The sequence below is a fragment of the Calliphora vicina genome, chromosome 2 (genome assembly GCF_958450345.1).
Source record: "Calliphora vicina chromosome 2, idCalVici1.1, whole genome shotgun sequence".
Classification (NCBI taxonomy): domain Eukaryota; kingdom Metazoa; phylum Arthropoda; class Insecta; order Diptera; family Calliphoridae; genus Calliphora; species Calliphora vicina.
The window spans coordinates 127,641,005-127,664,025 of NC_088781.1; the positions used below are offsets into that span (position 1 = coordinate 127,641,005).

Here is a 23,021-nt window from a genome sequence, read left to right on the forward strand (position 1 = left end):
TTATCGTAAGTGACATTTTATAAATTTTTTTTTATTGCAAAAATTAAAATTTTATGGACCGACTGATGTTTTAGCGATCTCAGAATATCAAAATTGTTAATAACTTCAAAATTATAGGGGGTAAGATTTTACATTTACAGTAAACGAATTTTATCGTAAGCGACACATAGTGGTATAGAAAAAAAAGAGGGAAATAAATCTGTAACTTCTAAATGATTACATTGCTTTGAATGAAATTTCACATGAGCAAAGAAGAAGTGTTCTCGAGTTTAAGTTCTGAACGTGGACCTCATGGGCTCACCAGGGCCGCGACCAAGGGTCCTCAAAGTAGGACACCTCGGGTATATTACATTTTTAAAATGATCCTATTTCTTCGTTTGAGTTCCGATTTCAAAAAAATTACACACATAAAATCTTTTCATCGAATGCTACAAAAGACCTAGTCGTAGCTATCAATTCTATCTTATAGTTTAGGAGATATTCGCATTTGAAAATTAAATTTTCAACATTTTTACCCAACCTACTCAATTTTTTTGATAACAGCGTATCCAAATATTTTCCGATTTTCTCCAGTTTTCCTTCATTGGACTAACAACATACGTATATATCAAATAAGAGAAGAACTATATAAAAATAATGAATAGGTCCAAAGTTATAAGCATTTGAATTTAAAAAATTTTGAAAAGCCGATTTTTCGTTAATTTTTTGGGAAAAAATAACTTTTTTCCTTATTAAGTTATAGCTAAAAATTTCTAAGAGGATGTATAAGGAATTTATACTTTCTGAAAGCTAAGTTTTCATAAAATATTTTAAATAAAAAAAATTAAAAATTTTTGTTACCGAGGGGACCAGGTCCATTCAAAAAAACACCTATTTTTTATGTAAAATTAAATTTTAGGGCAAAAATTCTCAAATTGCATATTCGATATCAAAATATAATAACCGATTTTAGATGATCCAATATGCTTTTAATTATTTTGTAAAGGATTCCGATAACTCCGACCCTGGTATGGATATTATAGCCAAAAAAAACTACAAATTTCCATTTTTGTGATTTTTCAACACTTTTTTGGGAATTGCGGGATTGCTGATAATAAATTTCAAAATTCGTTTTTATTTTTCCATTTTAAATAGAAAATTTTACATAACTGTGAAATTTCATTAAAAACTATTCATATATAAAAATTGTATTTCAATTCGAAAAATTTGTATCATTAAAAAATATTTTTTGTCATATTTTTCAATAAAGTATTCCATGAATTTTTAATTGTCAAAAGTTATAAATATTTTTGAAAAATAGACAAATATTATAATATATCGCATCATAAAATTTTTAATTCTATGTATAAATTTCAAAATAATCGAAAAAACCTTCTCCTGTAAAATTTGTGTTTTGTCGCTTACGATAATTTGGCGCTAAGGGCTCGATATATTGTACCATTTATTAAAGGTTACCCATACCCTCATAATGTGTTACATTTTTAGCGATCAGAATAGAACAAAAGCCATTACAATTTAAGCAATTTTATTTTATGTAGCTTCGAAATATTATTAAACTTTAGTTTTTGCTTACTTTTAATCAAAAAATACAAAAAACTATTTCATTAACACAAACGAGTTTCAAAAACAACAACAAGAAAAGCTGTTTAATATTGTACCCTTGATAAAATTGAGGGTGAAACATTATGTATTTCGAATCGATTTCACAAAAAACAAGTAAAAGAGCTGTATTCGTCTGTGCCGAATCTTATATACACTTCACTAAATTATACTTAAAAATATTTTTTTTTAATATTTTAATTTAAGCAAAATTATTTTTTTTTTTTTAAAAAATTGATTTTAAACATTTTTTTTTCAAATTGTTTTTTTTAAATTTTTTTTCAAAATTTTTTTTTTTAATTTTTAAAATAAATTTTTTTTGGAATCACAATTTTTGAAAAAAAATTTTTTTTGATAAAAAAAAAATTCGGGTAAAAAAATATTTTTCTCGATTTAGACCCATTGTAGGTCCAACTTACTATAGCTTCCAACTTACTATAACATCGTTGCAATGGACTTTGAAATATCTATCATTAGATATCCATATTGTCAATATTAATGACTTAGTAATCCAGATATAGATAAAAAATAGGCCAAAAATCGAGGTTGTCCCGGTTTTTTCCTTATAGATTAGCCATTTCTGTGCCGATAAATAGCAACCAAGACTGAAGAATTCCCGATATATTGATGTATGAATCATGTATGTAAGTTATTTGAGAGCTACGGAAAGTTTATTTCAACATACAGACGGACATGGCTATATGGACTTCGCTATTTATAACGATCCATAATATATATACTTTGTGGGGTCGCAAATGAAAAATGTAGAAATTACAAAGGGAATGACAAACTTATATATTGCCATTCATGGCGAAGGGTATAAAAACAAAGATCATTAATAATACTATTCGACAAATGGCAGGGGTCAATGATCGGCGGTGGTTCTGCTTACCGGGAATAGTTACATCGGTTAAAATTATATAGTCCCGGCATTTCGCTGGGTCAGCTCTAGGAATCTAGATATATCGATTTATAGTTAGGGGAAATTGTAATTTTTTTTGCCTTTTTCATGCATTTTGACCATCTAAATGTCCGAATATCTCAGAATGATGTTCAGCAAAGTTAATTTTGGCTATCGCACAGTATAATAAATCCTTATTAACAAAAAACCTCAATATTTTATTGGATGTATGACTTATAAAAGCGGAATTTTTTTAAATTTATAGCTTACATTTGTACAATAGAAATTTATTCAAAGTAATGTCCATTGTTAGCTATGACCTTTTCCCATTTTTTTGGAAACATATGGATTTTGAGCCAAAATAACTGCTCATCTTTTAAAGCCCAGAACGAATCAAGCAATTTTTGGATACTCTGTTCTGAAGTGAAGCGTATCCCAGAGAGTACTGCATCGCTTGGACGGGGAACGGTCTGGACTATAAAGCGGGTGAGGCAAAACCTCCCAACCACTTCTTTCTAAATACTTTTTAACTGGTATTCCAACATGTGGCCGAGCGATGACATGATGGAATATTACAGTTGCGTTCGATATAGGTTCCCTGTGATGGTCTGATCAGACTTCAGCTCATAATGGATAGAACCCTTTTGCTCCCAGAAAAATTGACTTTGGTGTTGATTAGGCTGATTGGACGGGCTTAATATATCATCTCTTACCCTTCGGGTTATTGTAATGGATCCATTATTCTGGGCGTTTTTCGGTCAATGATTGCTTCAAAAGAATCAGTTGTATTCGGTACAGGTTCGACGTGTTAATCTGGCCGGATTGAAACTGGCTGAAATCGGTCCATTATTTCCTTCCGAAATTCGACTTTATCGGTCATAAATGTTTAATTTATATATGTATCTCCACAAATTTCGCTCCAAATAAGTTTTATATACACAAAATTCATGTCAACAAATTTTGTTGCGATCGGTCCATAATTAGTCATAGCTCCCATATAGTCCGCTTCCGAAAATCACTTTAACGTGTATAAATCTCTTAAAAATGTTGGTATACACATATAATTTTCATATAGGCATAAATCACATGACCTAATTACATGGTGATCGGTCCATAATTGGTCATAGCTCCCATATAAGGCCCCCTTCTGAAAATCACTCAAAAATATAAATTATTGAAATTTTAAAAGAAAAAAGTTTTTGTTCTTTTCTTAGTGTAGGGTATTATATGGTCGAGCTTGACCGACCATATTTTCTTATTTGTTTTAAATTAAAAAAGTAAAGCAAAACTTCCCGCATGTGACGCTTTGTTGGCACAAAATTCGACTTTTTCGAAGCAAATAACAATTTTAGAATTATTTACACTGGCTGAGTAGAAAAGCAGTAATATTGTTAGATTTAGAAATTACAGATTTGTTGACATTTTTTTCAAAATTCTCCCAATGTACGTTGTTTTTTAAATACATTTTGTTAAAGATTAAAATTTAGTTTTTGTTCTGCATCAGTTAATCCGTAATTTGCAATTTATTTCCGTGTATATTTTTGCCCTTCACTGTTCTAGTATGAGTCAAAGATCTTATTTACAATTTTCTTTTGCTCTCTGTTTCTCTCTTTCTTTTTAGAACTATGGATATTTTAAGTGCGTTTCGTTTTTTCTATTGTACACAACTTTTAGTTCAAAATGCATTTAGATCTCTTTTTCTCAAACTACCGATATTGTAAATAGATCTGTATGTGCTCGTGTTATTTATTGTGTTTGTATTAATCAGCGGTTTTATTGTGCAGTGTAAGTGGTCGGTTGTTTATGAGAAATAAATAAACAAAGGTTAAATAAGACGGACTGACTTTAGCTATTGAAAGACCCAATGAGGGGAAGATTTTGTTGATTGAATAGTATTGTAAAAAAGTGCAAACGAAGTGGAAAAACCGGCTACAATAAAAGATTAGAAGTGCATTAGCTTATATTCAGAAAGAAGAAAGAGAATTTATAATAAGTACATAATATTAATAGTGGGTTGGATAAAGGTATAAAGAGATTTGAAAGAATAGATTCGTTAGAACCATTTTTTGGAGATTTAAGACTTTAACTTATAACGAATATTTTCAGCTGGAATATATTTGCTATAACAGGTTGCTAGGCCTACTAAGCCTTTCCATCAGTAACAAAATTTTGCCATTATTTTTTTTTTTATCACATTGTACTAATTTTCATTATCATTGCTAATTTGAGACATTTTAGTAAACATATTGTTTTCAATAATTTCTTTTTTATTTTTGACAACATTTCACTTTAAATAAATCCATTTGCCTCTTAGTAGATCCCCTTTAAAGTTGGGTACTAAGTAATCAATTTATGATAATTATTTATGGCACTTAATAATGTATGATTAGTCACTATTAATTAAAAATTTGAAAAATTAAATTCAAATGATAAGAAATTCACTAGAATTCATCATAAAAACACTAACAGTAACTAAGATAATAAACAAATCAACTACTAAAGCTAATAAGACCATCATAAATTCAATAAAAATTTCGACATTTGCATGAAATTTCAATATTAATTTCCAAGTGCGGCTGTTTTCACACGCTTATCAGGAATATAAGAAAAAATAAAAACAAAACTCTTTTTTTTTTTTAAACAAAAATAGTTACAGACATTGAGTTCCACTCCAAGCATTCTTATCAATTTTGTTTTTTTTTTCGAAACAGTTGCTTATAAAATCATTGCAAATGTTTGAAATTCAATCAGTTGGCATTTAAAACGACAATTAATTGAATCGAAAGACGAATATAGTTTAAAAAAGCACTTTTTTAAGTGTTAAAATTTGGAAAGAAATCTCATGTTTTAAAGACAGAAAAATAATTGGATTTTAAAAAACCTTTTGCTGCGGTCAAAAGTGAAATGAAGTTTTTAACAGTATTAACAGCACTTTTAGTGCTGACATGGCTGGAATATGGAGAAGCAGGCTGTGGATACAAGGTAAGTTTAAAGAATTTGTTTGAAAAAGAAAAGAATTTTGAAACAAAGAGTTTTCTACAGAAATCAGCTCTAGTTCAGTTTCTAGTTCAGTTCTAGTTCAGTTCTAGTTCAGTTCTAGTTCAGTTCTAGTTCAGTTCTAGTTCAGTTCTAGTTCAGTTCTAGTTCAGTTCTAGTTCAGTTCTAGTTCAGTTCTAGTTCAGTTCTAGTTCAGTTCTAGTTCAGTTCTAGTTCAGTTCTAGTTCAGTTCTAGTTCAGTTCTAGTTCAGTTCTAGTTCAGTTCTAGTTCAGTTCTAGTTCAGTTCTAGTTCAGTTCTAGTTCAGTTCTAGTTCAGTTCTAGTTCAGTTCTAGTTCAGTTCTAGTTCAGTTCTAGTTCAGTTCTAGTTCAGTTCTAGTTCAGTTCTAGTTCAGTTCTAGTTCAGTTCTAGTTCAGTTCTAGTTCAGTTCTAGTTCAGTTCTAGTTCAGTTCTAGTTCAGTTCTAGTTCAGTTCTAGTTCAGTTCTAGTTCAGTTCTAGTTCAGTTCTAGTTCAGTTCTAGTTCAGTTCTAGTTCAGTTCTAGTTCAGTTCTAGTTCAGTTCTAGTTCAGTTCTAGTTCAGTTCTAGTTCAGTTCTAGTTCAGTTCTAGTTCAGTTCTAGTTCAGTTCTAGTTCAGTTCTAGTTCAGTTCTAGTTCAGTTCTAGTTCAGTTCTAGTTCAGTTCTAGTTCAGTTCTAGTTCAGTTCTAGTTCAGTTCTAGTTCAGTTCTAGTTCAGTTCTAGTTCAGTTCTAGTTCAGTTCTAGTTCAGTTCTAGTTCAGTTCTAGTTCAGTTCTAGTTCAGTTCTAGTTCAGTTCTAGTTCAGTTCTAGTTCAGTTCTAGTTCAGTTCTAGTTCAGTTCTAGTTCAGTTCTAGTTCAGTTCTAGTTCAGTTCTAGTTCAGTTCTAGTTCAGTTCTAGTTCAGTTCTAGTTCAGTTCTAGTTCAGTTCTAGTTCAGTTCTAGTTCAGTTCTAGTTCAGTTCTAGTTCAGTTCTAGTTCAGTTCTAGTTCAGTTCTAGTTCAGTTCTAGTTCAGTTCTAGTTCAGTTCTAGTTCAGTTCTAGTTCAGTTCTAGTTCAGTTCTAGTTCAGTTCCAGTTCAGTTCTAGTTCAGTTCTAGTTCAGTTCTAGTTCAGTTCTAGTTCAGCTCTAGTTCAGTTCTAGTTCAGTTCTAGTTCAGTTCTAGTTCAGTTCTAGTTCTAGTTCAGTTCTAGTTCAGTTCTAGTTCAGTTCTAGTTCAGTTCTAGTTCAGTTCTAGTTCAGTTCTAGTTCAGTTCTAGTTCAGTTCTAGTTCAGTTCTAGTTCAGTTCTAGTTCAGTTCTAGTTCAGTTCTAGTTCAGTTCTAGTTCAGTTCTAGTTCAGTTCTAGTTCAGTTCTAGTTCAGTTCTAGTTCAGTTCTAGTTCAGTTCTAGTTCAGTTCTAGTTCAGTTCTAGTTCAGTTCTAGTTCAGTTCTAGTTCAGTTCTAGTTCAGTTCTAGTTCAGTTCTAGTTCAGTTCTAGTTCAGTTCTAGTTCAGTTCTAGTTCAGTTCTAGTTCAGTTCTAGTTCAGTTCTAGTTCAGTTCTAGTTCAGTTCTAGTTCAGTTCTAGTTCAGTTCTAGTTCAGTTCTAGTTCAGTTCTAGTTCAGTTCTAGTTCAGTTCTAGTTCAGTTCTAGTTCAGTTCTAGTTCAGTTCTAGTTCAGTTCTAGTTCAGTTCTAGTTCAGTTCTAGTTCAGTTCTAGTTCAGTTCTAGCTCAGTTCAGTTCTATGTTCTGTTCTAGTTCAGTTCTAGTTCAGGTTCTGGTTATAGTTCAGGATCTAGTTCACGTTCTAGTTCAGTTCTAGTTCAGGTACTGGTTCAGGTTGTAGTTCAGAATCTAGTTTAGGTTCTATTCAGGATCTAGTTCAGGTTCTGGTTCAGGTTCTAGTTCAGGTTCTAGTTCAGGTTCTAGTTCAGGTTCTAGTTCTAGTTCAGGTTCTAGTTTAGGTTCTAGTTCAGGTTCCAGTTCAGGTTCCAGTTCAGGTTCTAGTTCAGGTTCTAGTTCAGGTTCTAGTTCAGGTATAAACATTTTAGATTTCCTAGAACTTGTTTTGAATACAACCTCTTAATTTTTATTTACAACTTTCGCTATCAACTAAAAATCTGATAATTTATCAGCAATTAACTAAACAAAAACAAACTGATTTAAAAAAAAAATTTCAAAAACATGATAAGTGGTAATTATATTGATTAAAAGTTGATAGCAATCTGTATAGTCTGAACATGCCGACATGTTAAGCAAAACTACAATAAATCATTAACTTTGTATAAATTTCAGTCATGTCCCTCCACCAAATCTGGTATGATAAACGTGCACTTGGTGCCCCATTCTCACGATGATGCCGGTTGGTTGAAGACAGTCGATCAGTATTACTATGGCAGTCGCAATGATATCCAACATGCTGGTGTTCAATATATATTGGACAATGTGATTGTGGAGCTATTGAAGAATAAATCGAGAAGGTTAGTTGTAATCATCGCTTATTCTGAAGACTTCTGTTATTAAATATTTTGAATTTGTTTTAGATTTATCCAAGTGGAAACTGCCTTTTTCCAGAAATGGTATAACGAACAATCTTCGGATGTTAAAAAGAATGTCAAGAAGTTGGTGGACGATGGTCGTTTGGAATTTGCTGGCGGTGCCTGGAGTATGAACGATGAGGCTGCTGTGCATTATCAAAGTGTGATTGATCAGTTTACCGTGGGTTTGAAGTAGGTTTTTTTGATGAGTCTTAATTTGAAATAAATTTTAATAAGAAAGTTAAATTTTCCAGGTTCTTAACCGATACCTTTGGTTCCTGTGGCCGTCCTACTATTGGCTGGCAAATTGATCCTTTTGGCCATTCCCGTGAAATGGCTTCTTTGTTTGCTCAAATGGGTTTTGATGGTCAATTCTTTGCTCGCATGGATTTTGTAGAGAAAGATACACGTTTGGATAATTTAACTGCTGAAATGATTTGGAAAGCTTCCGATAGTTTGGGCCAAAGTGCTGAACTTTTCACTGGTCTTTTGTACAATCATTATGCTGCTCCTGATGGCTTCTGTTTCGATAGTTTGTGTAATGATAAGCCCATTATTGATGGTGATAGTTATGACAATAATGTTAAGGAGAGGGTGAGTTGTTTGGTGTGCTAGTTTTATGTAATTGAAACCAATATTGTTGGATTTTTCAGGTTGATACCTTCATTGCTTATATTAACAAAATGTCCAAGACATATCGTTCCACACATTTGTTGGTGCCCATGGGTGATGATTTCAATTATGAAAATGCCAACATGAATTATAAGAATTTGGATAAATTAATCAAGTGAGTAGAAACCAATCTGTGTTTAAGTAACTTATAGATCTGAAGTTAATTCTAGACTCTTATTACTTTGGCCATATCTATATGGATTCAGAACTTATAACCGTATAACACTTATTAATCTCCTCCTAACTTCCACTCTCCTTCCCCTTGCAGATACGTCAATCAACGTCAACTTATGGGCACTAAGATCAACTTGTTGTACTCTACTCCTGCCTGTTACTTGAACGCCCTACATGAGTCCACAAAACTTACTTGGCCCAGTAAGACCCAAGATTTCTTCCCCTATGGCACCGATAATCACACCTACTGGTCCGGATATTTCAGTTCCAGACCCACCCAAAAGAAATACGAACGTGATGGCAATCACTTCCTGCAAGTAACCAAGCAACTCACCACTTTGGCCAATCTCACCACAGCAGACATGAATCAAAATCTTGATAAGCTGAGACAAGTTATGGGTATAATGCAGCATCATGATGCTATTACCGGTACTGAGAAACAGCATGTAGCAGCTGACTACGATAGACTTTTAACAGATGCTTTAGTATGGGCACAAAATAATACCAGAATGGCTTTGCAAAAACTCACCAATTTGACAAATGGTGAATTTATTTCTTGTTTGCAATTGAACATAAGTTTGTGTGAGTTTACACAAAAATCGGCAAATAATTTGGTGGTTACCGTGTTCAATCCTTTGAGTCAACCTAGTACCCAATATATTAGAATACCCGTGTTGAATGGTACTTATATTGTAACCGATAATACCGGCAAAGTGATTAATCATCAGATTGTACCCGTGTCCGCTGAAGTTTTGGCTTTGACAGATTTGCGCAAGAATTTAACGCAAACGGAATTGGTATTTGAGGCTAATGTAGAGAAATTGGCAAATTTCTATGTGAATTTAAAGAAAGAACCCAAATATTTTGAATATGATGTTTACGACAATGAGGGTATTATTAACAACAATAGATTCTTGAGATATCAAGCTAGAAAAACTGCTGCCGATAAGACAGCATCAGCTGTCACAAATGAAGTACAACCCAGGGCTGCCGGAGATGTAGTTGTGCAAAATTCGGTAGGTTTCAAACAACTATTTCCAATATTTTCATCAATACTAATTTAATTCTCTAAATTTTAGCTAGTGAAACTAACCTTCAACAATAAGGGTATTTTATACAACATCCAAATGAATGGTGTTTCCGAAAATGTTACCCAAGAATTCTATTACTACAAGGGAGCTTTAGGTAATAACACACAATCTAAATTCAGATCTTCTGGAGCCTATACCTTCCGTCCTAATGGCACTGAATTATTGGTCAGTCCCTCGGCCACCATTAAAGTTTTCAATGGTCCCCTAGTTAAAGAAGTTCATCAGCGTTTCAATGAATGGGTTTCCCAGGTCATTAGATTGTATGAGCGTAAGAATGTTGTCGAATTTGATTGGCTGGTAGGCCCTATTCCCATTAAAGACAACATTGGCAAGGAAATTATTACCCGCTTTACCAGCAACATTGCTTCAAAGGGTGTCTTTTATACCGACTCGAATGGCCGTGAAATGTTGAAGAGAGTTCGCAACCAAAGAGAATATTTCAAACCCGATTTAACCGAAAAGGTATCCAGCAATTATTATCCCGTTACTGCACGCATTGCTTTGCAAAATGAAAAGGTACGTTTAGCTTTACTTAATGATCGCGCCCAGGGTGGTTCCAGCTTAAAGGATGGTTCTTTGGAATTAATGTTACATCGTCGTTTATTGCATGATGATGCTTTTGGTGTGGGCGAGGCTCTCAATGAAACCGTCTATGGCAAAGGTTTGGTTGCCCGCGGCAAAATCCATTTGATACTCAATCAACTGAACAACAAACCCACCGTTCAAGAACGTCATTTGGCCAAGGAATTACATTTGCCCTACTGGAAATTCTTTAGCAGCGCCTCAAAGGCCACCAACAAGAAAGTACCCAAGCTACCCATATTCTCTACTTTGCCCAAGGGCATCGAAGTTTTAACCTTGGAGCCTTTTGACAAAAATGCACGTTTATTGCGTTTGGAAAATATTTTGGATAAAACTGAAAGTGGTAATCTTAGCTTTAATATACGTCTAATTTTCGATGCCTTAGGCGGTGAGGAAATTAAAGAGATGACTTTGGATGGTAATATGAAACTGTCCGATATGAAGAGATTTAAATTCCAGCCTGATGGTACCGTACCCAAGAAAGTAGAGTATTATACTTCGAAACATACTCCTATGTCGGCCAAGAAGAGTGATGGCATTAACAAGTTTACCATTACATTGGAACCGATGCAAATTCGTACTTTTATTCTTAAGTGGAAATAAGTGAGGATAGCAGTAAGAAATTTGGTAGAAGCTGAATTTAAATGAAAAGTAATAAATAAAGAAAAAATTATTGAAAATGTTTCTTGTTTTTATTATTATTTATTTTACTAGCACTGTACTAGAATTTAACTAGAATCTGAACTAGAACGGAACTAGAACTTGAACTAGAATCTGCACTAGAACTGAACAAGTAACAGTGCTATATTCGGCTGTGCCGAATCTTATATGTATACCCTTCACCATATTATTCATAAATTTTTTTTTTAAATATTTTTTTCAAACAAAATTTTTTTATTTTTAATTGTTTAAAATTTTTTTTTTTAAATTGTCTTTAAATTTTTTTTTTCGAAATTGTTTTTAAAAAAAGTTTTTTAAAATTCTGTTTTTTTAATTTTTAAAACAAAATTCTTTTGGAAACATAATTTATGAAAAACAAAATTTTTGATGAAAAAAATTCGGGTTAAAAAATATTTTTCCAATGTAGGTCCAACTTACTATAGCCTTATCTACATCGTTACAATGGACTTTGAAATATATATCATAAGATGAACTGAACTAGAACTGAACTAGAACTGAACAAGAACTGAACTAGAACTAGAACTGAACTAGAACTGAACTAGAACTGAACTAGAACTGAACTAGAACTGAACTAGAACTGAACTAGAACTGAACTAGAACTGAACTAGAACTGAACTAGAACTGAACTAGAACTGAACTAGAACTGAACTAGAACTGAACTAGAACTGAACTAGAACTGAACTAGAACTGAACTAGAACTGAACTAGAACTGAACTAGAACTGAACTAGAACTGAACTAGAACTGAACTAGAACTGAACTAGAACTGAACTAGAACTGAACTAGAACTGAACTAGAACTCAACTAGAACTGAACTAGAACTGAACTAGAACTGAACTAGAACTGAACTAGAACTAAACTAGAACTGAACTAGAATTTGAACTAGAATCTGAACTAGCATCTGGACTAGAATCTGAACTAGAATCTGAACTAGAATCTGAACTAGAACTGAACTAAACTAGAACTGAACTAGAATTTGAACTAGAATCTGAACTAGCATCTGGACTAGAATCTGAACTAGAAGCTGAACTAGAATCTGGACTAGAATCTCAACTATAAGCTGAACTAGAATCTGAACTAGAATCTGAACTAGAATCTGAACTAGAATCTGAATTAGAAGCTGAACTAGAATCTGGACTAGAATCTGAACTATAAGCTGAACTAGAATCTGTACTAGAATCTCAACTAGAAGCTGGACTAGAATCTGAACTTGAATCTAATTAGAATATGAACTAGAATCTAAATTAGAATCTGAACTAGAATTTGAACTAGAATCTGAACTAAAATCTGAACTAGAATCTGAACTAGAATCTGAACTAGAACTGAACTAAACTAGAACTGAACTAGAATCTGAACTAGAATCTAAACAAGAATCTGAACTAGAATTTGAACTAGAATCTGAACTAGAATCTGAACTAGAACCTGAACTAGAATCTGAACTAGAACTGAACTAAACTAGAACTGAACTAGAATCTGAACTAGAATCTAAACAAGAATCTGAACTAGAATCTGAACTAGAATCTGAACTAGAATCTGAACTAGAATCTGAACTAGAATCTGAACTAGAATCTGAACTAGAATTTGAACTAGAATCTGAACTAGAATCTGAACTAGAATCTGAACTAGAATCTGAACTAGAATCTAAACAAGAATCTGAACTAGAATCTAAAGCAGAATCTGAACTAGAATCTAAACAAGAATCTGAATTAGAATTTGAACTAGAATCTGAACTAGAATCTGATCTAGAATCTGAACTAGAACTGATCTAAAGTAGAACTGAACTAGAACCTGAACTAGAATCTGAACTGCAATCTGAACTAGAGCTGAACCTGACTGTCACAGAACTATTTTCTTAGGTTAAATTTTTTTTTACATTTCTAATTAAAAATTCGTTTATTTTAAATTATTTTTTTGAAATTTTAAGGCTTTTTTTATTATTCAAAAATAATTCACTAAATTTATTTAATAACAATTTTCACAATGAAATAACTATATTTATAACTACGGTTTAAAAACTAACATTTTAAAAAGTTTCACTTATATAAAAAGCTAAAATGAATGCATAATTAGATTATGATAAATACACAATATAAATTTGTTAAAAAAATGTTTGTTCCATATTATGTTTAACTCTTATAATTTATAAACAATAATGATAAATGAACCAAAAATTTGAGCAACATTTTACTTTTCTTAAGGCACTTTTTAAATATTTGTTTATGAGCAAAATTTAGCTAAAAATTTTTTTCAAACACTTATGAAATTCTAACAACTAAAGCGAGAGAAAAATGCTTAAGATTAATTATTGAATTTTAAAAAGATTTAGTAAATTTAATAAAAATATAATATTTTTTGGGGGGGAGGTTCTGCAAAAACCAGGCACTTAAGTGGTAATTCTTTGATGTAATAAAAATAATTAGTTTAACAATGTTTTAGTTAAAAACCAGCATCCCAGCCAGATAATTCATCTGGTGGATCATTGGGATCACAAGGAAATCTATCAAAGTAACAAGTATCTGTAGGATGAGCAATAGGTCTGACGAAGGGTGGTATTAAAAGTTGACTTTGTAAGCCATCCCAATCGAAACCTAGGAACCATCTAGAAAAGAAGGAATATAAAATGATTAAAGATATTTTAAAAGTGAGAAATGGATTGTAATCGTACTTATGTTTTTTGATATCTTGTATGCCACCCTTTTGATAGCCCAAACGTTCGGCGGGCACATCACGGCACAGTTTTTTAATCAGCTGCACAGCCGATCTAGATATATGTTTAGGAAAATCGATCATATCTATGCCTTTTAATATGATATTGTAGGTTTTCATGGGATCATTGGCGGTAAAGGGAGGTCTATAAGAAATAATACATCAAGTAAATAGATTAACAGTTAACATAAATAAGCAAATATAAGTGTTCTCTACTTACGTTCCATTAAGTAGTTCGTGAATCAAAATACCCAATGCCCAATAATCCACAGCACGATCATGACCCTTATTTAATATGATCTCAGGAGCCACATACTCGGGGGTGCCACAAAACGTCCAGGTCTTGCTGCTATTGCCAATATATTTGGCAAAACCAAAATCCACCTTAAATTAAACAAACCCCATTAAATGTTTAATTATATTTGATTAAGACAACTCCTGTTCTTCACTCACCAACTTAACATAACCCCTCTCATCCAACATTAAATTCTCTGGCTTCAAATCTCTGTATATTATACCCTGACCATGTAAATACTCAAAAGCCTGCAACACACAACCGATTATAAATTGGGCGGCATTATCATCAAAAGAGCCACGATCTCTAAGCATGGTCCAGATCTCGCCACCCATACAGGCTTCCAGCAGCATATAGACATACTTCTCATCACGGAATGTACGATAGAGACGACATATAAATGGTGAATTACAGGTCAACATTATAGTCCGTTCGCTGAAGACATGCTCTTCCTGTTTGGTATCCACTATATGGCGCTTCTTAAGGCACTTGAGAGCAAAAATATCCACACTGTTCCTCTGATAGGCCTTGACGAGTTCAACACGACCAAAACCGCCTATGCCCAAAGTGGCCACAACTTCCAAATCGGTTAACTGCATGTCGGGAAATTCTGTCAAGGAAAATAATATGGAAAATGTGAAATTATAAAGAAATTTTTTTAATAAACTGGTATATAACTTGGAAATCAAATGATTTGTGTTCAACCCACCTTGCTTAATATTAGCTCCAAAAATCTCTTTAGATTTCTCCGAATACTTCATGGCCAAAACGCGATTTTCATCGCCATAATTCTTCTCCTTCAACTCACATAGATCACCTATCAAATGGGTAAATGACTCACGATCCAGTGTCAGACATTCAACACCCGGAGCCATGGCTATTATATTGGCAGTACGTTTGTCCTCATTAATCAAGGCTTGTTCCCCAAAATAGTCACCCATTTCTAAAGTGCGTATCTCCTTTTCCTCCGTAGAGGGTGCAAGTTTTTGTGTGACCTTAACAGAACCCTGGGAGATTAAAAAGAAAGTATCACCACTGGCCCCTTGGCGTATAATATAAGTACCAGCGGGGTAAAATTCCTGAAAACAACAATTAAAATTAGAAAATTAGAGATATTTTATTACTGAAGATTAACAAAAACTTACCACTTCCAAAACATCTGCTATTTTGGCCAATACTTCCTCACTGAGATTCTTCAGCAAGGGCACCGATTTCAAGAAATTCACACTATTCTCTATGCGCTGCATGCCAGTTCTCATCATAATCTGCTGAAAGATGCGTCTATCCAAAACCCACACTCTAGCATCTGACAACACTCTTATGGAAGCTGTTCTGGTGCAATTGTACAAAATAGCCAATTCACCAAAAGCCTTGCCTGGTCCCATTATTCCCAATATCTTGCCATTTTTCTCGACCTCAAATTCTCCTTCCGCCGATACATACAAATGAGCGCCTACCTCACCCTCTCTTATGACAAATTTACCCTTCTCTATGCTTAAAGAATACATAGAGTCCACCAATTCTCTGACCTGAGAAGCATCTATATTCTTTAAGAAATCATTATCCGTAATGGCCTCCTTGATCAATTGTTTGCTGCTGTAGTCCTTGTCATATTTGGGAATGGGTATATTTATCGATTGTTGCATGGAAATTTCACAACTTTCACCGGATACACCTTGTTTCTTGAGCACTGGGTGGTGGATGGCATTTATGGCCTTGGGCTTAACCGAACCATTCGATTCGGCAGCATCGATTTTTTGAGCATTTTCCTTAGCATCGTCCCGTTCACCCGGTGCCCAGGTTTCAGAGGTATTACCAGTGGAAGCTGAACGTGAATGACACGATTGATATGGATCCGATATGCTGGAGTCAATGGAACTGCCATTGCTGTCGGGTGTAATGCGCGTTTCAATGCTGGGCTGTTCCGGTATGACAGCTATACGTTGCTCCAGTAATTTTTTACATTTCTCACAGAATTTCTCTTGGGTACTGGAGATATCATTGCACTGCAATGGCATTAGGAACCGATTGTTGTTGTTGCTGCTGATAGTGGGCGAGGGAGGCTGTAGGAGTTCATCGTGAGCGAGGGGGATGTGATTGGTAGTTTGTTGTAAAACACTCTGTGGGGAGAGAAAGTAGCAAGATTATAATATGATGAAATTAGAATTAGATTATAATATCTATGTAGTGTAAAAAATATTATTTAAAAATTAATTCAATATAAAAACAATTTCTATACATTTTCCTGATATGTGGAAATTTCTATAAAAATTTATCGATACCGTAAAGTTTTTATTAAAAATTTAATTATATTGTAATAATTTTTTAGAAAATTTAATGATATCGTAAAAATGTTTTTAAAAAATATATCGATATCGTAACGTTTGAATAGATAATTTATGGATATCGTAAATACTTGTGAAAAAATTTATCGATAATTTTTTTAGTCGTAATTTTTTTTATAGAAAATTTTACGATGCTCAAAATTTTTACAAAAACTGTTTTAATATCGTTAGATATAGAAAATATATCGATATCGTAAAATTTTTATATAAAATTTATAGATAACATAACATTTTTATGGACAATCAATATAGAATTTTATTAATATCGTATTTTTTTTTTTAAATTTTGGAATATCGCAAAATTTCTTTAGAAAATTTATGGATATTGTGAAAATTTAATAGAATATTTTTCAAATAGAACATTTTACGATATTGCGAAACTTCTAAGAAAATTTTACAATATCGTAAAATTTCCATAGATTTTTATAGACAATTTTATGATATCGGGAAATTTCTATAGAAAATTTTACGATATCCATAAATTTCTATAAATAATTTTACGATATCGATAAATTTTTATACAAAATTTACGATATCAACAAAATGTCCAAAAAAATTTTACGAAATCGGGATTTTATATATACTAATGATAATTTTAGAATTTCAATAGAAAATTTTACGATATCGAGAAATTTCTATAGACAATTTAACGATATAGTGCAGTTTCTATAGTGAAATTTATAATATCGTGAGATTTCTGTATATAGTTTTATGATATCAAGAAATTTATAGAGACATTTTTACGATATCTTGAAAATTCTATAGAAAACTTTACGATATTGCTCAATTTCACTAGAAAATGATAATATATCTAGAAATTTCTATAAAAACTATTACGATATCGAGAAATTTTTATAACAACTTTTACGATATCGAAAAAATGTCAAAAACATTTTACGAAATCAATATATTTCTATACTATTTTACGATTTATATTGAACATTTGACGATATTTTGATACTTCTTTAGAAAATTTATCGATAACTTTAGTTTTCTATAAAAAAAGTTATCGATAACTTTAGTTTTCTATAGAAAATGTGTGATGGCTTTGATTTCCTATAGTCAATTTATCGAGTACTTTAATTTTCTTTAGAAAATTTATCGATTACTTTAATTTTCCTTAGAAATTTTATCGATAACATAAAATTTCTATAGAAAATTTATCGATAACATAAAAATTTCTATAGAAAATTTATCGATAACATAAAATTTCTATAGAAAATTTATCGATAACATAAAATTTCTATAGAAAATTAATCGATAACATAAAATTTCTATAGAAAATTTATCGATAACATAAAATTTCTATAGAAAATTTATCGATAACATAAAATTTCTATAGAAAATTTATCGATAACATAAAATTTCTATAGAAAATTTATCGATAACATAAAATTTCTATAGAAGATTTATCGATAACATAAAATTTCTATAGAAGATTTATCGATAACATAAAATTTCTATAGAAGATTTATCGATAACATAAAATTTCTATAGAAAATTTATCGATAACATAAAATTTCTATAGAAAATTTATCGATAACATAAAATTTCTATAGAAAATTTATCGATAACATAAAATTTCTATAGAAAATTTATCGATAACATAAAATTTCTATAGAAAATTTATCGATAACATAAAATTTCTATAGAAAATTTATCGATAACATAAAATTTCTATAGAAATTTATCGATAACATAAAATTTCTATACCAAATTGATCGATAACATAAAATTTCTATAGAAAATTTATCGAAAGCATAAAATTTCTATATTCAATTTATCGATTACTTAAATTTCCATTAGAAAATTTATCGATAACACATAATTTCTGTAGAAAATTTATTGATAATATAAAATTTCTACAAAAAATTTATCGATAACATAAAATTTCTATAGAAAATGTATCGATAACATAAAATTTTTATAGACAATTCATCGATAAAAAAAAATTACTATAGACAATTTAACGACTATATATATTTTTATAAATAATTGTATTAGAATCACATAACTTTTGGAATAAAATGCATAATTCTTATATTTATAACGATTATAACACTTATTTACAACTCATATTGTTATTCAGATGTGAAAACTTACAACAAATATTTTCTATAAATTTGGTGATATGGATTATTTTATCGAAATATTGCATTTAAAGTTGAACAGTAAAATAATATCAAAAGCTGATACTTTAAATATTATTTACATATTGGCAAGTTTAAGTAGCAAAAAGTAAAAACTTTTGATAACTATAAGCTAAAGTAATCGTAGAATGTGATATCGATAAAAATATATGGAAAAAAAACTTTTGCTAATTTCATAACTGATGTTTTAATACAAAATAAATATAATTATGTATATTTGTTGTCTTTGCTATATTTTGCGATCTTTCGAGTGTTTCAAATTTAATTGCTGTTTGTTTGTTTGTTTTAAACTCGTTAATTACTGTTAATAATTATATTTAATTGAGCTTGATATCATTTTAATTTAATTATAAGATTGATTACCTCCAGTTCTCCACTGAAATCTTTAAAATCTATATGTTCCTTTAAGTAATTAAAAACCCATAAAATTAATTATTTTGCAAAAAGAGGGAGGAAGAAAGAGAAAGAAATGTTTGAAATAAAATATCGTAAACTTATTTATAAGAAATAAGTATCATTCAAATAAACAAAAATAAACAGAAACAATTAGCGTATTATTAGTAAATTAGAAGTGAAAATAAAATTACAACAACAATAATATTATGTACTAAAATACGATACTTATGTATACTAAAACTAATAAATATATTTAAATAAAAGCTCACGTGCAAAAATGTCGTAAATGAAAACAAAGTGCGAAGTAACCAACAACAACAATATTAAAACCACACCTCCCCCCTAAATCATTTATAAATAATATGTATGTTGTTGTTTTGGGGCTTATTTAAAAGAGTTCAGCAAAAAACATTTCTCTGAGTGATTATCTAAAAGAAACAACAATAGATCCAAACAGAGAAACATACATACACTCACTCTCACATAACAAAACAATACTATGCAAATGCAAATTAAATAATTGTCTCCAATATATTCATAACAACAACTACAACAACAAGAGTATCAAAGAAAACATTATCATCACCAACAAAAACAATTTAAAATACATCATCTTCGTATTGTATTTTCGTTGTTGTTGTTATTAATATTTATTTATTTGGCGAGAGTGTAAAACATTTTAAATAACATGCAAACAAACAACAAAGATTCTTAATTTTTTGTTGTTGTTGCTATTCTTTTATTTATTCAACTACTATTTATACGAATAACGTCAAAGTGTCATCAGAAGTCAAGTAAACAGAAAAAAAATGAAACAAAAAGTGAAAATAATGTACAAAATTAATTTAAATATACAATATTTTTAATAAAATAAACAAATGTTGTTGTGTGTTATTTATCTATTGCTTGTCTTGTTTTTATTTAGTTGTCTGTGCATAAATTTTGTACAATAATATTTGTTTGACCTGGCAATGTTTTTGAATTGAATAAAAGCCATGTTTTGAACAACAACGATTTTGTGATAAAACTTTCAGGTAAAATGTTTTGGCTTTGTTTGTTTAAAAAGTTAGCAAGCACAATATTTTTATGTAGAAAATTCATACTTTGCAAAAAGGTTTTAATAAACTTTAGTTTATTATAAAAAAATAACATAACACCCAAAATACTGGTATACATTCTAAATAAAATTATTATTTGGGGCTAAAGAGGGATGATATTAGAGCAAAACTTTTCAAACTATACTTTTTTATAAAATAAATAAATCAATGTCTACATACAAATTATCGATATCTTGAATTTTTTATAGAAAGTTAATTGATTTTTAATAAAATTTGTTTTATTATTTTACCATGTTTATGGAAAATATATCGATATCGTGAAATTTCTATAGAAAAATTATAGAAATTGTGAAATTTATGTAGAAAATTGTCGATAATGTAAAAATTTTGTGGCAAATATATTCACATTGTAAATTTTTTTAGAAAATTTATCGATTTCATAACATTTTTGAAGAAATTTTATCGATATCGTAAAATTGGTATAGAAAATTTATCGACATTATAAAATTTTTATTTAAAATTTCTATAAAAAATTATTCGATATCGTAAAATTTGTGTATAAATTTTTTATTGAAAATTTATGAATATCGTGAAAACTTTTGTAGACAATTTATTGATATTGTAAAATTGCTGTAGAAAGTTTATCGATATCGTGAAAATTCTTAAAAAATGTTCTCGAAATCGTTACATTTCTATAGCAAATTCATCATTCCATGAAATTTGTATAGAAAATTTATCAATATCGTAAAATGTTTATGAAAAATTTATCGATTTAAAATTCCTTTAACAAAATTAGATTTAGAAAATTTATCGATAACTTTGATTTTCCTTAGAAAATTATCGATATCTTTGATTTTCTATAAAATATTTATCGATAACATTGATTTTCTGTAGAAAATTTATCGATAACTTTGATTTCTATAGAAATTTTTGATTTTCTATAGAAAATTTATCGATAACTTTGATTTTCTATAGAAAATTTATCGATAACTTTGATTTTCTATAGAAAATTTATCGATAACTTTGATTTTCTATAGAAAATTTATCGATAACTTTGATATTCTATAGAAAATTTATCGATAACTTTGATTTTCTATAGAAAATTTATCGATAACTTTGATTTTCTATAGAAAATTTATCGATAACTTTGATTTTCTATAGAAAATTTATCGATAACTTTGATTTTCTATAGAAAATTTATCGATAACTTTGATTTTCTATAGAAAATTGATCGATAACTTTAATTTTCTATAGAAAATTTATCGATAACTTTGATTTTCTATAGAAAATTTATCGATAACTTTGATTTTCTATAGAAAATTTATCGATAACTTTGTTTTCTATGGAAAATTTATCAATAACTTTGATTTTCTATAAAAAATGTATCGATAACTTTGATTTTCTATAGAAAATTTATCTATAACTTTGATTTTCTATAGAAAATGTATCGATAACTTTGATTTTCTATACAAAATTAATCGATAACTTTGATTTTCTATAGAAAATTTATCGATAACTTTGATTTTCTATCGAAAATTTATCGATAACTTTGATTTTCTATCGAAAATTTATCGATAACTTTGATTTTCTATCGAAAATTTATCGATAACTTTGATTTTCTATCGAAAATTTATCGATAACTTTGATTTTCTATAGAAAATTTATCGATAGCTTTGATTTTCTATAGAAAATTTTTCGATAACTTTGATTTTCTATAAAAAATTTATCGATAACTTTGATTTTCTGTAGAAATTTATCGATAACTTTGATTTTCTATAGAAAATTTATCGATAACTTTGATTTTCTATAGAAAATTTATCGATAACTTTGATTTTCTATAGAAAATTTATCGATAACTTTGATTTTCTATAGAAAATTTATCGATAGCTTAGATTTTCTATAGAAAATTTATCGATAACTTTGATTTTCTATAGAAAATTTATCGATAACTTTGATTTTCTATAGAAAATTTATCGATAACTTTGATTTTCTATAGAAAATTTATCGATAACTTTGATTTTCTATAGAAAATTTATCGATAACTTTGATTTTCTATAGAAAATTTATCGATAACTTTGATTTTCTATAGAAAATTTATCGATAACTTTGATTTTCTATAGAAAATTTATCGATAACTTTGATTTTCTATAGAAAATTTATCGATAACTTTGATTTTCTATAGAAAATTTATCGATAACTTTGATTTTCTATAGAAAATTTATTGATAACTTTGATTTTCTATATAAAATTTATCGATAACTTTGATTTTCTGTAGAAATTTATCGATAACTTTGATTTTCTATAGAAAATTTATCGATAGCTTTGATTTTCAATAAAAATTTTATCGATAACGTTGATTTTCTGTAAAAAATTTATCGATAACGTTGATTTTCTGTAGAAAATTTATCGATAACTTTGTTTTTCTATAGAAATGTTATCGATAACTAACTTTTCCTATAGAATATTTATCGATAACTTTAATTTACCATAAAAAAATGATAGATAACATTGATTTTCTATAGAAAATTTATCGATAACTTCGATTTTCTATAGAAAATTTATCTATAACTTGAATTTCTATTTATAGATAACTGTGATTTTCTATTAAAACTTTATCGATAACTTTGATTTTCTCTAGAAAATTTATCGATATAATTGATTTTTTATAGAAATTTTATCGATAACATTAATTTTCTATACAAATTTTTTTGATAACTTTGATTTTCTCTAGAAAATTTATCGATATATTTGATTTTCAATAGAAAATTGATCGATATATTTGATTTTCAATAGAAAATTACCTTGCAAACCAAATTAAATTGCGAATAATTCCATATTCCATC

At 29.7% G+C, this 23,021-nt stretch overlaps 2 protein-coding genes across 2 annotated transcripts in view; one reads left to right on the forward strand and one right to left on the reverse strand.

The window, feature by feature from the left end:
* Positions 1-5,241: 5,241 nt before the first annotated feature.
* On the forward strand, positions 5,242-11,229 carry LManI (Lysosomal alpha-mannosidase I). The gene is made up of 7 exons (XM_065501405.1): positions 5,242-5,482; positions 7,789-7,973; positions 8,037-8,222; positions 8,285-8,624; positions 8,684-8,817; positions 8,971-9,892; positions 9,956-11,229. The coding sequence occupies exons 1-7, from the start codon at positions 5,405-5,407 to the stop codon at positions 11,150-11,152; spliced, it is 3,042 nt and encodes a 1,013-aa protein (XP_065357477.1). The 5' UTR covers positions 5,242-5,404; the 3' UTR covers positions 11,153-11,229.
* A 1,905-nt stretch (positions 11,230-13,134) lies between these two features.
* Positions 13,135-23,021, reverse strand: part of Pkg21D (Protein kinase, cGMP-dependent at 21D) — a 55,867-nt gene continuing 45,980 nt past the window's right edge. The window contains exons 4-9 of the mRNA XM_065501407.1: positions 15,375-16,349; positions 14,939-15,308; positions 14,388-14,839; positions 14,155-14,318; positions 13,894-14,079; positions 13,135-13,827 (exon numbers count right to left, since the gene is read on the reverse strand). Coding sequence (XP_065357479.1) covers positions 13,665-13,827; positions 13,894-14,079; positions 14,155-14,318; positions 14,388-14,839; positions 14,939-15,308; positions 15,375-16,349 — 2,310 coding nt within the window. The 3' untranslated portion in view covers positions 13,135-13,664. The remainder of the gene's footprint in view (positions 13,828-13,893; positions 14,080-14,154; positions 14,319-14,387; positions 14,840-14,938; positions 15,309-15,374; positions 16,350-23,021) is intronic.